The sequence below is a fragment of the Pocillopora verrucosa genome, chromosome 1, assembly GCF_036669915.1.
Source record: "Pocillopora verrucosa isolate sample1 chromosome 1, ASM3666991v2, whole genome shotgun sequence".
In the NCBI taxonomy this organism is placed as follows: domain Eukaryota; kingdom Metazoa; phylum Cnidaria; class Anthozoa; order Scleractinia; family Pocilloporidae; genus Pocillopora; species Pocillopora verrucosa.
Genome location: NC_089312.1, coordinates 8,947,436 through 8,961,660, shown reverse-complemented (window position 1 = coordinate 8,961,660; position 14,225 = coordinate 8,947,436). Strand labels below are relative to the sequence as shown.

General features: G+C 38.9%; 1 protein-coding gene and 1 pseudogene across 1 annotated transcript; one reads left to right on the top strand and one right to left on the bottom strand.

Moving 5' to 3' along the window:
* LOC131776774 (leucine-rich repeat-containing G-protein coupled receptor 5-like) overlaps positions 1-10,793 on the top strand; it is a 133,893-nt pseudogene extending 123,100 nt beyond the window's left edge.
* Positions 10,794-12,883: 2,090 nt separating this feature from the next.
* LOC136282929 (ankyrin repeat domain-containing protein 36C-like) lies at positions 12,884-14,225 on the bottom strand. The gene is made up of 2 exons (XM_066171017.1): positions 13,381-14,225; positions 12,884-13,187 (listed from the first exon to the last, which is right to left on the bottom strand). Exons 1-2 carry the CDS (start codon positions 14,223-14,225, stop codon positions 12,884-12,886), a joined length of 1,149 nt encoding a protein of 382 aa, XP_066027114.1.

Genomic DNA, 14,225 nt, shown 5'->3' with positions numbered 1-14,225 from the left:
TCAACTCTTCAATCATTGAATTTGATCCGTTGTGCCGTTGTATACGAGTAGTTCAAAGTAAGACTGTTCAAATTTATATGAAATTGGTAACTTGTATTTCAAAAATGTCAATGAGGGAAATGATTATACTCCATTGCAGAGTAGTTTATCAGTCTAACGTTTTACTGGGTCAATGGACTGATTACGGGTTTTTTGGGGTGGTGGGGAGGGAGGAAGGGGGGGGACTAAATCCTCGCGAGCTAAAAAAAAAATAAGAAGAAACATTTCTGAGCCTCCGATTTTTACCTCTTTCCTCTTTCTCATTAAAAAATGGATTCCATTTCGTTGTGCATCTGTTCAACAAGACGTTACAAATGCTGCAAGTACGAAAAGGAAGCACAAGATGCGCAGCAGTTTCAAAGCCTTTTTTTGTTGTGGGTCATGTGACATTGTGCGTGTCATGTTGACGTCATTAACGGACTTCAATAACTTTCCAAAGTTAGCTAAGTATCAGCAAAATAACATCGAATTATAGCCAACTGAATTCACCCGAGCAACTGCCTGAAAAAAAAGTGCAATGGCCTTTAAAGTGATCATTATTATTATTTCACAATTGCGCCGCCGATATCAGGGCAACGGAACACTCGAAATGTGTCAAGCGTTACACAGGGAAAATACGGACGGAAAGAGGAGTAAAAAAAGTGGCCACACTGAACGATCCACACCTTGACTTTTTAAGCGCTCCAGAATTTGTAATTTGTTCACTGTAACACTTTGACGATTTCTCTCGTGTTGTATTTGTCTAACGCTCAGGCCTTATGCGATCGATGCCAGGCTCAGATGGGGCCGAAGGATGTATTTCGAAAACCAGAAACTAAAATACTAGAAATTGAAACAGTAGTGGAATGATAAATCCCTTATTCGATGTTTAACACATAATACGATTGAACATTTTGCTTATTACTTGCATTTCTTCGCCCTCGCGGAACTCGATCGCAAAATTTTATTATTTTTCCAGAGGAATTCTTTAAGTTAGAAATTACGGGGCGGAAGTAAGAGATAGACACATACGTGAAGACCTATTCACAAGTTTAAGCCAATACGTTTCACTTAAAAATAGGTTTCTTTTTTCATTAATGAGATGATTAGATAGAAAACTCGATGAACTGCAACTGAGTAGAATCTACCAGATAAGAATTTCGTCCGAAACAGTTACCCAAGATTGAAATAACTGAGTTGACATTCTTCTGAAGATAACTTTCCCAATGTCTTCCAAATAAAGTCGTTGCACACAGTAGGGGAAGAACTTGATAATATATCCCTTGGAAATGTAGATTGTTATCTGGGACTCTCTTTTTTCTTTGTTTGTTTTCTTACTGATTATCATCTCATTCTACAAATGTTAGGGACTTGTCCTACAATCAGTTGCAGAATTTTCCTCGAGGGATACTAAGCACAAATACCAAGCTGAAAGAATTGTACGTAGGACTTTTCCTTGTACTAAAAAAACAGGTTAAACCTAAACTTTTAAAATTATTTGAAATCTCGCATATTTCCGCTTGGAATGCGGCTTGATTTGGAATAAATTACTGAATCAGGTGTTATTTTGCGATAGATACCGCAGTAATGTACGAGGTCTTTCTGCCATTACTGTCTTAAGGACAGGTCTATCAGCTTTAAGCATGTAATAAATATGTTCGTTGATTCCAGTTGTTTCATACTAGAGATTCTTAATTATATTTGATGTTTTTAAAGACAGACAGAAAAACTTTTCCTTTCCTGATTTGGTAAAAACAACTGGTATTTATTGTTCGTTATCCGGTTTGGCTCCTGTCCGGCACCTAAGAGAAACTTTTAAGGGAGAGGCCTAGCCTATTTTCCAAATAACATTTGTGTTCTTGAAAAGCTAGCTAACTCTTTACCTTAATAAATACTCTAAGGGATTTGTCAAACAACGAAATTCAGCGTCTGCCCACGAATGTTTTCAGCAACCTTACCCGGATGAAAAAGCTGTAAGTGGCATTCAGAAGAAACTTCACAGCAAAAGGAATTATAATGTACACTTTTCCATAGAGCTTTATATAAATTAATGAATTATGACCATTGTAAAAAACAGAGCTTCGCGAATTTAGATTTTGTGACTCTTACGTGAAGCGTATCAAAGTAAACACCATAAGCTCAACTAGCTTTATAAAATGCTAACTTTCGTGGAGTTGGTCATCGAGAACAATTGAAAAAAAAGGGGTCAATATTAAATTCAATTGTCTCACACAGCCCTTTGCTTCACGTGACTTTCGACTATAATTTTTTCGCTGAGTGACCAGGGAACTCTGTAAAGATTGATTTGTGATGTAAGTGACTTATTATAGTTTGGTGCATCAGTATTGAAAAGTGATGTCATGATATGAAAACGCCCATGTTAACAATGAATTTGCAAATGATATCTTTTGCCTAAATTCTCAGGATCAGGAGTAAACAGTTTATGTACTCAGCAAAAATGAGTAGAACGTTGTAAGTCTTCAAAATAGCTTTGCCAGAACCAATTGGGTTTCATTTCATTAAAGTTAAAGACCTGTCTATTCGGAGAGAACAAGAACCTTTCCAAGAATCTCAAATTCTATTTTAACCGACTTTTTTTTCATTTTATATATCACTCACAGCTTACTCTCCAGTAACAAACTTCAGCACTTGCCAAGGTTCAAAAACCTCTCCGAGTTGAAAATATTGTAAGTGATTCACGTTTGTGATATAACTGGCTCAGTACATGTCTTGTATAATGAGCATTAATTAAAGGTAGTGTTGGCCAAAACCAAAGGATCAGCTTGGATACGGACTATTTCTCTGGCATCTTCTTATGACGTAAAAGTTTGTTTAAGGATGTTAACTGAGTAAAAAGTTAAAAATAAACATCCACTTTGGAAAGAGATGCATTCAACTAAGAATTACCAGGGTACAAATGTTTAAGGTGATAGAACAAAACATAATAAAACACATCCCCTGCAATACTTGACAGCACCCTTCCCTTGGGGCTTGACAAGGACCATATACTAGAAATGATCGCTGATGATTGATGATTAACCCAAATTAAACTGTAACGATCGATTGTTATTTTTCTTGAAAAATGTATTAAAATTCTCTAGCGGCTTTCAAAACGTTTTCGTAAATGGGTGCACGTCCGATCATTCATGCATTTACATGTCACAATAGTGTTACTAAGGTTTAACCATTGTTTACCTGGCGGCCAGCATAGCCCTTTCGGTGAAGGCGGAACACGATGGAACTTAATTGTTCTTGTCGCAATACACGTGGCAACGTTTTGGTCCAAATACATTTATGGGACGTTTTTTCAGGAAGTGTTGAAGCACACTGATGAGCAGTAGAACAGTTTGCCGAATGCCAAGGCGCTAATACACTTTCGAAGGAGGTTTCCATAATAAGCATGTTTAACTCGACTGACTTTAATTAAGGGTGAAAGAGTTTCTATGATATGAGACAGGGCTCGGGACTAAATTAGTCTCGAGGTCCTCAAAAGATTATGCTGGGTCAAGGTTACTTAACAATCAATAAGTTTCGCAGTCAGCTCTGTGCTGCCAAATATCATTAAGGTCAATAATACCTCCCCCCATCAAAGACTCTGTAATTATACCGAGCGCCTGTTGCATTTTATTGTGTAGATACATGTATAACAACAGCCTCGTACACCTGTCACCTGATCAGTTCCAAGGCCTGTCCAAACTGGAAGAACTGTAAGTAAACATTCGATAGAAATCATACCTGACTGCACAAGTAACTATTCTTGACCAAATATGTACTTAACCAACTCAGTAGGGCGAATAGATCTTTCTTTCCTCCTCCCACCACTTTTGCTCAAAGTTTCGCTAAATTTTTAAGCTAGTGTACTTTGATTGGATAAACCTCAGAAACCTCAGAAACCTCAGCAGAATTCTGAAAAAAATTCTTTGTCATCCATCCAAGATAGCATCTGCCACCTCGGATTTCTCCAGAAAAAGACAGAAAAAGAAGAGAATTAGAGATGTAGCAATTCTCTCCCTCACCCCCGAAAAAATTCACAGATCAGTGAAACAATACTTTTATAAAACTAAGTTTTGACATTTTCAGCAAGGTAACCGCAAACTGCATATCAGTCTAACTTTCCGGCTGTGAGGTTTTGTTTTGTTTTTTTGTTTTTTTTTTTTCACTTTATTACTATGTTTTCAATATCGGATAGCTCTTGAAGATGTCGTAAGGAGAGGGCATTTAAGAATCAATGAATATAGGAAGAAAGTTTATGTAAATACGTGCTTACCACTAAATTTTTCTATATTTCTGATAATAATGATATGCCCTCTATGTTGTTCTAGGGTTGTTTACGAAAATAACATTAAGTACCTGCCACGTGAAGTTTTTAAAGGCATGAAAAACATAATGGCTATGTAAGTAACTGTTTCTAAACTATCCTCTGACTAACGGTAACGAGGTACTGTAAAATTAGTAAGGGTCTCGTGAAGATGCAATTATAGCAATGTTAGGAATCTCCATTATCTGCGACGAGTTCGGCTCAGGTAAATCAAAAGGCCTACAAAGTTCAAGACCAAAAACACGGACAATCTTCTACCCCCGAGGACAGATCATACCTTATGATCAAAACCATGTGTGATGGACGACGAAATATTACGATTGTGAAAGTGAAAACGGGCTGACTAAGAGATCATATTAACTAGAAGAAGAGTGAACACCAAAAGGCAAATCAGACAAAACCTTGCGAGACACCAGGTCTCTTTAACCACCAAAAACAAGATCCTGCTAAGTTATCCCCTTCCAGATTCAAACACTGAGTTTACAAAGACTTCTAGCGTGAAAACCTCTCGAGGGTAAGCATGATAATACTCATGGGGTTACTTAAATCGACATCGGCCACGCGGATAGAAATAGATCTAGAACCGTATTATCAATTGCGACTTAAATTGAGAATGTTTTGTTCATTCCTGATAACTTAACTGTCACTTTGAAGAACTTCTCAGTAAAATGAAAATTCGTAAAAATACTTATGTGACATTATTTTATGGCGCACTGCCAATTGTACGGTGAGGTTCTTTTCTCGTTGCAGAACATTTTGAACAAATGGAAGATATTGCCTTCCATCCTTGGCTAATTTTTTGTCCAGTGTTGTTTTAATTTACGCTTTTATGCTCGTCAGTTGACGCTCTACACTTTTCACTGTTTCATCGTTCTGTAGGAGCTTTTATTTCAACAATATCCGTACCATTACCAACGAACAATTCAAAGATGTCGCCCCAAGTATTCGATTCCTGTGAGTATGAGTAAACTGATAATATTCCAGGTGTGGTCAAACTACTTTGAGTTCAATGAAGACAGATATTGTTGGAGCGACCTTCACGTGATGTAAACTCACGGATAAGCTCGTATCCCCCATTTTAATGAATGTATTAGTGATCATGCCACTGGCCGAATTGTTTAAGAAGGGAAAATAGAGTAAACGATTTTCACATACATACCACCACTTATATACTAAGACTACCAACTGTGCCGCTATTAGAAGTGAGGATCGGCTTTGTACATTAATGCACAGTTTATACTTTTATTTACGTCCAAATGTTATACTCCTTGGGACGATCATATCTGGTCACAAGAAAAAGTTTGGGAAAAACTTAAGGGAGGGCCCCTCCCAATAAAGTACCCTCTCTGTAATGAGCGACCCATCATTTCTACCTGAATTTGAAATGAGCGCATCAGGTGCTCATTGGAGGATTAACAGCCTATGAATATAACAAATAAAGACACTTTGGCATAGCCTGTGTAAGTATGTTTTACAAACTTAGTGACGAGTATCCGTCTTTGGTGTTAGTTATCTTTCAAATAGTTGTTGAGAATTGGGCAGGAAAAGGAACAAGAGAGAGCCGAAAAACTGATTAATACATAACGGTAATAAGACCGAGTGGAGTCCAATTCGATCAGTAATCATACAAGTGATCAGCAAAATCGGACGACCACGAGGCGGGAGTCCGATTTGTTAATCACTAGTATGATTAAGGACAGAATTGGACGACAAGAAGTCCTGTTACCAATTTATCATATATATTTAGCTATAGATAAACAAAATAACCTAACCATTTGAATTTGCGAAAAAACAAATGCACCTAAAAAAAATATCTCCAGTGGAGACAATTTCTTCAGTTAAAAATTTCTCCTTTTTGGAAATTCCCCAGTTTTTCTTTGGATAAGTGGTTGTTGCTATAATTATTTCGATCATTTCTGTGATTGGTGGATTAGCTGAGTGGACTACGATCGGCTGCTTCAACTGTCCGATTACAGGTGTCCGATTACAGCCAACTGTCTGATTACACTGTCCTATTACAACTGTACAGAATGATTAGTGAAAAATGAAGCTGCGGATGCACCGATAACATTTGAAGAATTTGTAATGGCCGTGATTAATAGGCTAAAGATGTCGATGTTATCAGGAATTAGCGAGCAAAGTTTGCCTGAGCTGCTTTCCTTAAATTTGCAGGTACTTCCATTACAACGAAATGCGAGAACTACCGGAGGGTTTCTTTTCAAACATGAAGAATCTAATAACTGCGTAAGTCAAGTAGAATGTTCTCCACGCGAGGAGTTTAAAATTGAAAAATTTCATTTGCCAGTGCCCAGTTATACTGCACTGACTATATTACTATTAAACTTTCATTTTCTTGCAAATTTAGATCCTGTGACGGATCAAATTTGTCTTTTTTTCGCCTTTTGTTGTGCATTTGAACTCTTTTTATGAACCGTAGGACTGTAGACACCAACCTGATGTGTTGCCATTTGACGAAGCAGGACGCAGATTGCGACTTTGCTTATGTCGACAGCTTCGCCAGTTGTGAAACTTTGTTCAGAAATCGAGCTCCTAGGGAGTGCCTTTGGGTGGTTGGAATTATGTCGTTGGTTGGTGCTGTGTTTGTCATAGTGTGGCGGTTGGTGTTTAAGGAGAAGAAGAAGAAAAACAAGATACAGTCCATGATGTTGATACATTTGGCTGGGGCTGATGGACTTATGGGTGTCTACCTCATAACTATAGGTGTGGTGGATGCCATTTGGGCAGGGGAGTATTATTTGCATGACTATTACTGGCGTTCAAGTTTGACATGTCAGATAACAGGTGCCATTGCCGTGTTGTCAAGTGAGGTGTCTGTTATGACGATTTGTTTGCTCTCCGCCGACCGGATGAAGAATATTCTATTCCCCTATCGTGGAAAGTCCCTTACACTTAAGGTTACGCACCTTTTGTGCTTCCTTATCTGGATTGTTGGTGGCATAATTGCATTTATTCCCACGGTGGGCTTTGACTACTTCGGTAGTCGCCAGAAAGGTCATCACTTTTATGGCAGATCAGTTGTATGTCTCCCATTGCAGCTTTCCACTGATAAGCCGTCGGGCTGGGAGTACTCTGTTGCCATGTTTGTGGGTTTAAACTTTACCCTTGTGCTCTTTGTCATTGTGGCATACACGATGATAATCGTTAAGTCCTGCGCATCAAACAGGCGCATGGCTCAGCAAGGGACTGAAAGGGAGAGGAGAATGAAAGCCAAGTCAAGGGCAGCCGATCTGAGGAGGGAGGCCTCGCTCGCCAAAAGGGTGTTCTTCATTGTTCTTACCGACTGTGTCTGCTGGATGCCTATTGTGGCGATTGGAATGAGGTCGCTCTTGGAAAAATCCTTCCGTACACCAGGTGACCTCGCAGTTTGGATTGCAGTCTTTGTTCTGCCGGTTAACTCTGCCATCAATCCCATTCTTTACACCTTGTCTACCCCACAGGTACATGTACTCATAACTTGAACGGTTGGAAAAGTATATATTTAGCCAATAAGTTAAATTTTGCATTTATATCATCACTCACAGATCACAGATCACATCTAAATTCGACAAGAATAAATAAGTGGAACACGAACCGCCAAGAAGTGTCTTACTCTGTATAATTTTACCGTATTTAATATTAGCTCGTAAAATTGATTTTCGCCATTTCTGAGATCCCTTTGCCTCAGAACTCTCTTCTGTATGTAAAACGTGCACGTTTTCATTGCATCGCACTCGGTTTGAGAGTGGCTGGAAAGCTGCACAAAAGTATTTTGCGCATTTGTGGGGAAATTAAAGACTCGAAGAGTTCAAAAACTGGTGAGGAAGCATTATTTACTGATTATAACCTCGTGTTTTGTTTCGATGTATTTAGGTCCGAAGAGTCATCAGAACCAAACTCCAACCGTTGTGGGATTATCTGATGACAAAACTCGGCCGAAATCAAAATGCTGAAGGTAATTTTTGACACTTTTAAATAATCTTTCTTCATTCTGGAGGGGTGTTTTTCCCGTTCATTAATTTTTTGTTTCATGCTATAAAGTTACGTTTAAAACAGGTTTAAGAACAGATATACCGTGGGTTAATCAATCAGATCGGCTCGTAAGCCAAGAGATACTTTTTGGTTACCTATATGAATAAGAAACAAACAGATGTATGAATTTAGTGGCGCGCGAGCTTGTGTATTTCATGTAAACACATAGGTAGACTCAACCTCAAATGATAAAAAAAGACGTTGCCTCATGAATGAATAATTTGTTATTGCTGATGTTTTGTCCGCTTGCTTGTATTTTTTCGTCAGTTCAAGATCAGGGAATAGAGATGAGAGTCATCGAAGAAGGTACGCACCATTCACTTCTCCATAGACTGAAACAAATACCAAGAGCGAAACAGAAAAGCCAAAGAAAAGCATTGTTGTAACTTTGAAGCAATTCGGTTCGACCTTTTTACCATTATAAGAAACGCGCAAAAAGTAATTTAGCCTCCAGTTTGAAGTTTACAGACAACCACATTTTGAGTCAATTTAATTACTGTAATTTTTTTTATGTAATATGCTTAATCCTACTCTGACTGATTCTCAATTATTATTTAGTTGAGGGAAGACTTATAGATTTTTTCACCACTAACAATATTTCGCTTTCTATGTCGTAAAACACTCACATAAAAAAATCGAAGTGGGCTAAGAACATCGGAGACTTAATCGGCTGAGTCCAGTGCACCACATTTTGATGTTACCACATTTTGTCGTCATATGTTATCTATGAATGAACAGACGCACGGCAATATAGGTTACTTGTTTGGTCGACCGTGAAAAGTTTTCAAATCATGGTTTTAATAATGTATCAAAGGCACAAAGAGATATTCGGAAAGAGCAAAAGCGGAGCGTAAATGATTGAGGACGGATCGGAGAAGTTACACGATGCGGTTGCCAAATGCAAAAAGCACGGTATAGTTCGTTTTACAAATTTGGCGATTTAGCCAACTACAACCACCTGAGGAAACACTTTTTAACCTTATTCCCTTTTTATGTTTATTTTATTGAACACAGTACAAAACCAAGAGGAAGTGGGGAGCACTGACGATAGTGAGGATGAATCGCAAGAAGAACAAGGAGATGGTGAGCACCATGCAGGATCAGGCGAAGACAATGAACAACCCTCTGAATCCCAGCAAGTTGAACATGAACAAGACGAAAAACCAAAACAAGGAAAAGAAGAAGCCACTGAACAGCAGCAAGTTGAACGTGAAGAAGACGAAGAACGAAAACAAGGCCCAGAAGAAGCGACTGAACAGCAGGAAGTTGAACGTAAACAAGACGAAGAACTAGAACAAGGCCAAGAAGAACCTACTGAACAGCAGCAGGTTGAATCTAAAGGAAACGAAGCACCAAAAGATGACCATGAAGAACCAACTACAGAGCAGGAAGTTGAACAAGATCATCAAGCAGATTCAAAGGGAAACAAGGAAGTCAGCGAGACGCAGCCAGAAAAACAGGAGCTAAATGAAGCCGATGAAAAACCTGAGCGAAAGCTGAAAGGAGACGACCAGGAATCCAAACAACAGGGCACTCAACAAGAAGAAGAAAAAGAACCGAACGTCGACCATGCAGGGCCTGATGAGCTAAAGGATGCAAGTAAAGAGAGGAACAAGTCGAAAAGAAATGAAAACGAAAGTGAACAGCAACAAGAGGAAAATGAACAAGATGAGCAGGAGAAAGAAGAAGACCCTGAAGAAACCGAAAAGCAGCAAGTTGATTGTGATCAAGAAGAACGAGAACAAGACCATAAGGATCCTAAACTCGAGCAAATTGGACAAGAAAAACCAAAAGGAGACGATGAAGATTCTAAGAAAGAGCAACTGGATTATGAACAACCAAAAGAAGACCATGAAGAACCTATGAAAGACCAACTGCAGCAAGGAAAACCAAAAGGAGAGAATCAGGAACCTAAACAACAGCAACTGGAAACTGAAAAGCCAAAAGGAGAGTATGAAAAACCAAACCAAAAGCAACTGGAAGACGAGAAGTCAAAAGGAGCCTGTGGGGACTCCCCACAGCAGGCTGATGAGTCCGCGGAAGATAAATCTTCACGACAGCAGCAGCTGATTGCAGACGAAGGTATGTTTTGCCACCCTCCATTTTCGCCAAAATTCAAAGTTTTGGAGCATTAATTTCTCGCTCATCAGTCTGGGTAGAGGAAATATTTCTTCACTACTCCAAAACTCTTGGTTATTTGTTTTAGGCGACAATGTTAACTAAAGTATCATGATAATGAGTTGCTTTGTTATTCAACAGGAGATTACGAAGAAGATGATGCGGTACTGGATACACGTCTGTAATTGTTAGCATTGACTCATCAAGTGTTTTTTAGTTCTAGTTATCGTTTTAGTAATAGAAAGGTTACATACCGTTATATCATTAAAATGACGCATTTATTTAATCAAGAGCATTAGAGGATAACTAATATAAGGTATTACAGGGATTAGTGCGAGCCTGCAATGTTTGTTTTCATTTTTTGATAGTCTGAGTTGTCGTAGCAAGTACAAACAGCTACAGGAGAAAGGAAGTTAGTATGGTATGCTAAATAGATAATCGTGAAAGCATATTTACGGCTGTGTTGCGTTTCCAGTGTCGTCAGAAGTTTCCGCAACTGATTTTATTTCAATATGATTAGGTTTATTAGTACTTATAAACATGATTTAACTATCTACTCAGCATTCAGTTGCATATATTACTCATTATTTATTGACTTTAGTCCTAGCATGTTATTTAGTAGGTGGCTTAATTGTTTTTACAATGCGACGCCACTAATCGTATTTACTCCACTGCACACATATATCAAGTGCACAGGTCAGATAATGTATTTTCATCTGGCTCCTTTATTTATTCACCTTTTTTGTTAACCTACGATTTAAGTTAAAATTTGGTAGAAGCTTGCACAAAAATAGAAGAAAAAAGTATCACAGGAGTGAAACCCAAGTGAGAATGTTACAAAGGTGTAAAGTGTTCCATAATTTGTTGTCAAGCCATTTAGTGTCTAATTAAAAAAAAATCATAAAATTTTAGCTCTCCCTTTTTCTGTCTTCTAATAATTGAACCATCCTGGAGTTCAATAGTGTAAAGAGTATCTTATAACTGGATAATCACCTTTGATGCTGGAAATCAATTCAGTTGCTGCAGGATTGTTCAAAATAAGTTGAATCAGATTGTCAGTTGACTGATCAACCAATAATACGGGACGTGAGCTCCATAGAAAGGTTGTAGTTCAAACACAGAAATGGTGGGAGAAGTTAAACGTAAAGATTCCATCAACAAGCTTTCTTGTATCTCCATAAATTTTAATGAAGATCCTGCACTGTTGTCTCCTAGAGTCAGTGACAATCCCTGGCTTAATGTTACTTCTGCCACCAGGATCCCGCTTTTCCTCACGTTTATACATATATTGTAAGCGCTAATATATGTCGCAGATTTTATCTCCTATTTTCTTTAGGGAAGAAGCAACGAGGAACCCGGATTAATAAACTGATATAGTTTTTGGATTTGGCGGACTCGTGGGGAAAAAAAAAAGTTGAAAAATGTTTAAATATATATTTATTACCCTCTTCTACCGCCAATGCCTCGTTGGCGCAGCAGGCAGCGCGTAAGTCTCGTAATCAGTTATAATGTGAAGGTCGTGAGTTCGATCCACACACAGGGTTTGTGTTTTCATTCTTTCTTTTTTTTTTTATTTCTTAAACAGAACTGCTTGCCACAAACCATGATAAGACAAACGGCAAAATTTTTTATTTTGCTTGCAGCAAAATAATTGAGAAGTCCTGCAAACGAATTCTGGCCTCAAGATCGATCCCATGAACGATTTTCAGGTCACGCGGCTGACTGCCAAACCTCATGAAGGCTTCATATAATTTATATTACAAGGATGATACTTGAGGTAATTAAACAGGACAAATTGAGAGATAACACTTCAAAAGTTTGCGTGTAATTATCTCTTACTTCCTGGACTTCACTGTCTGGTTTCCACTCCCCCACAAAATCGAACAGAAGTAGGTTTCCATTCCCCCGCAAATTTGAACAAAAGAAGTAGCGGAAAGTGTGAGAACGAGATGACGGCCGGTTTGTTTTGTCTCTCACCTGTATTGAGCGATCACTTAAAGCGATCACTTAAGGTTTAACTTCTCAAAGTCGATGTTAGCACTATTTTTGAGCGAGTGTTGGTGGTCAATTACGGCATGAAGTGCCTTTTTTATCGTTTTTTTTAATATCCAGGTTTTGAGACTTTCACCTCGCTATTCCCCATGGCTGACCTCATAATGCAGGTTTGACTGTATTTCGTGGCGCGACTCAAAACCAAAGTAATAATCAGCCGAACTTACCGCGGCATAAGGAAAAAGAGAGTTCGTTTTATCTTAGACCGTAGGTTAACAGTGTGGCGTGTGTGTTATGTTCTGCATCACTGATTTTCTTTTAGCTAGAGTTGTTCCTTGATATGTCTCGAACAATTCATAAGCCCAACTTATTATACAGTGAAAAAAAATGATGCAAGTCTTCTTTCTTCTAAATGGCTATTATTTTAGTGAGAAAAGACACTGATGGGGAATTAAAGACACTGAAATGCAAATACCAACTGTACTCGTCGTCCACAGCAGCATTCTCCGAAGTTTTTGGCGAAGGGTACGAACGATCATGATTGCATGTTATGGAAATTTCTTTCGATTTCCGTCCAACAGCAGAATTTGGCGGATGCAACTTTGTGTTAATATTTAGACTTCGCCGAATTGTGTCCGCTCGAACGGACGTAGCATTTGCCACTGTATGTATCACCCGGCGCCTTTGTCCTTTAGAATTTGCGATTGCTTGTCTTTCAATCAAAGATTTTTAGTGTCAAATGAGCAACTGAGTTCACTGATGCCATCTGGGTTAGCGTCATCCCCCCCCCCCCCCCGTCTAATTCTGTTGTGGCCAATTCTAATTCTTTCTCAACTTCCTCCTTGCGTGATATCGGGTGTTTCATAATTCTCTCATGCCACACATATTTACGCCGGCGGGCATACTGAGACTTTTCCTTGTGTTTGGTGTCTACAGTCACTAAACTTGCACTTGAAACTTTTCTAGGTGAGCTCGTCTTTCTTTTTAAGACCCTTTCGTGGTTTGAAGATGATTTCTGGCAGTTAGAAGTAGGAGTCTTCTTTGTAGGAATGTGTTTCTTTTGAATAATCCAGGGATTAGATTGTTTCCTCTCAACAGAGTTCCTAATCGCAGCATATAAACTTTCCTCGACACCTCGCACCTTGCCGTCCCAAGATTTCTCTTCTTTTACGCTCATAAAATCCAAAAAAGGATTCACCTGAATATTTGTTGACGCATTCCCGTCAGTCAACAGGATAGTCGCACACTCTTCATTCCCCAGTCGTTTGGCCTCCAAATAAGGTGTTCTGTCTTCAAGATTTCGAATATCTATGTCAACTTGAAACTTATTCAGTTCGCTAACTATAAACTTCACTAAAGTGGCGTTACCTGTGCGAACGGAATGCATGACTGGAGTGTTTCCGTCGTCATCTCGTAGGTTCAAATCAACGTCCTGTTTAGCGACATTAACCAGTAGTCTAACAATATCTTCTCTGTCGTCGATGCAAGCCCTAGACAGCACATGTCGGCCCTTTTTATCAACGATGTTTACATACGAACCGTGCTGCAACAAGAGTTTGAGTAAGTTGTTACGTGTGCAACATTTCTCGTCAGGTAACTGCGCAGCATGCATAAGAGGAGTCAAACCCTGTCTGTCCACAAAATTCAGGTCAAATCCGCTCTCAATGAGATGCCGAGTTTGATACATTCTCCCGTCACAAATCGCTTCTTTAAGTCTGGTCGTGGTTTGGTTGTAAGACGTTGCTTTCAT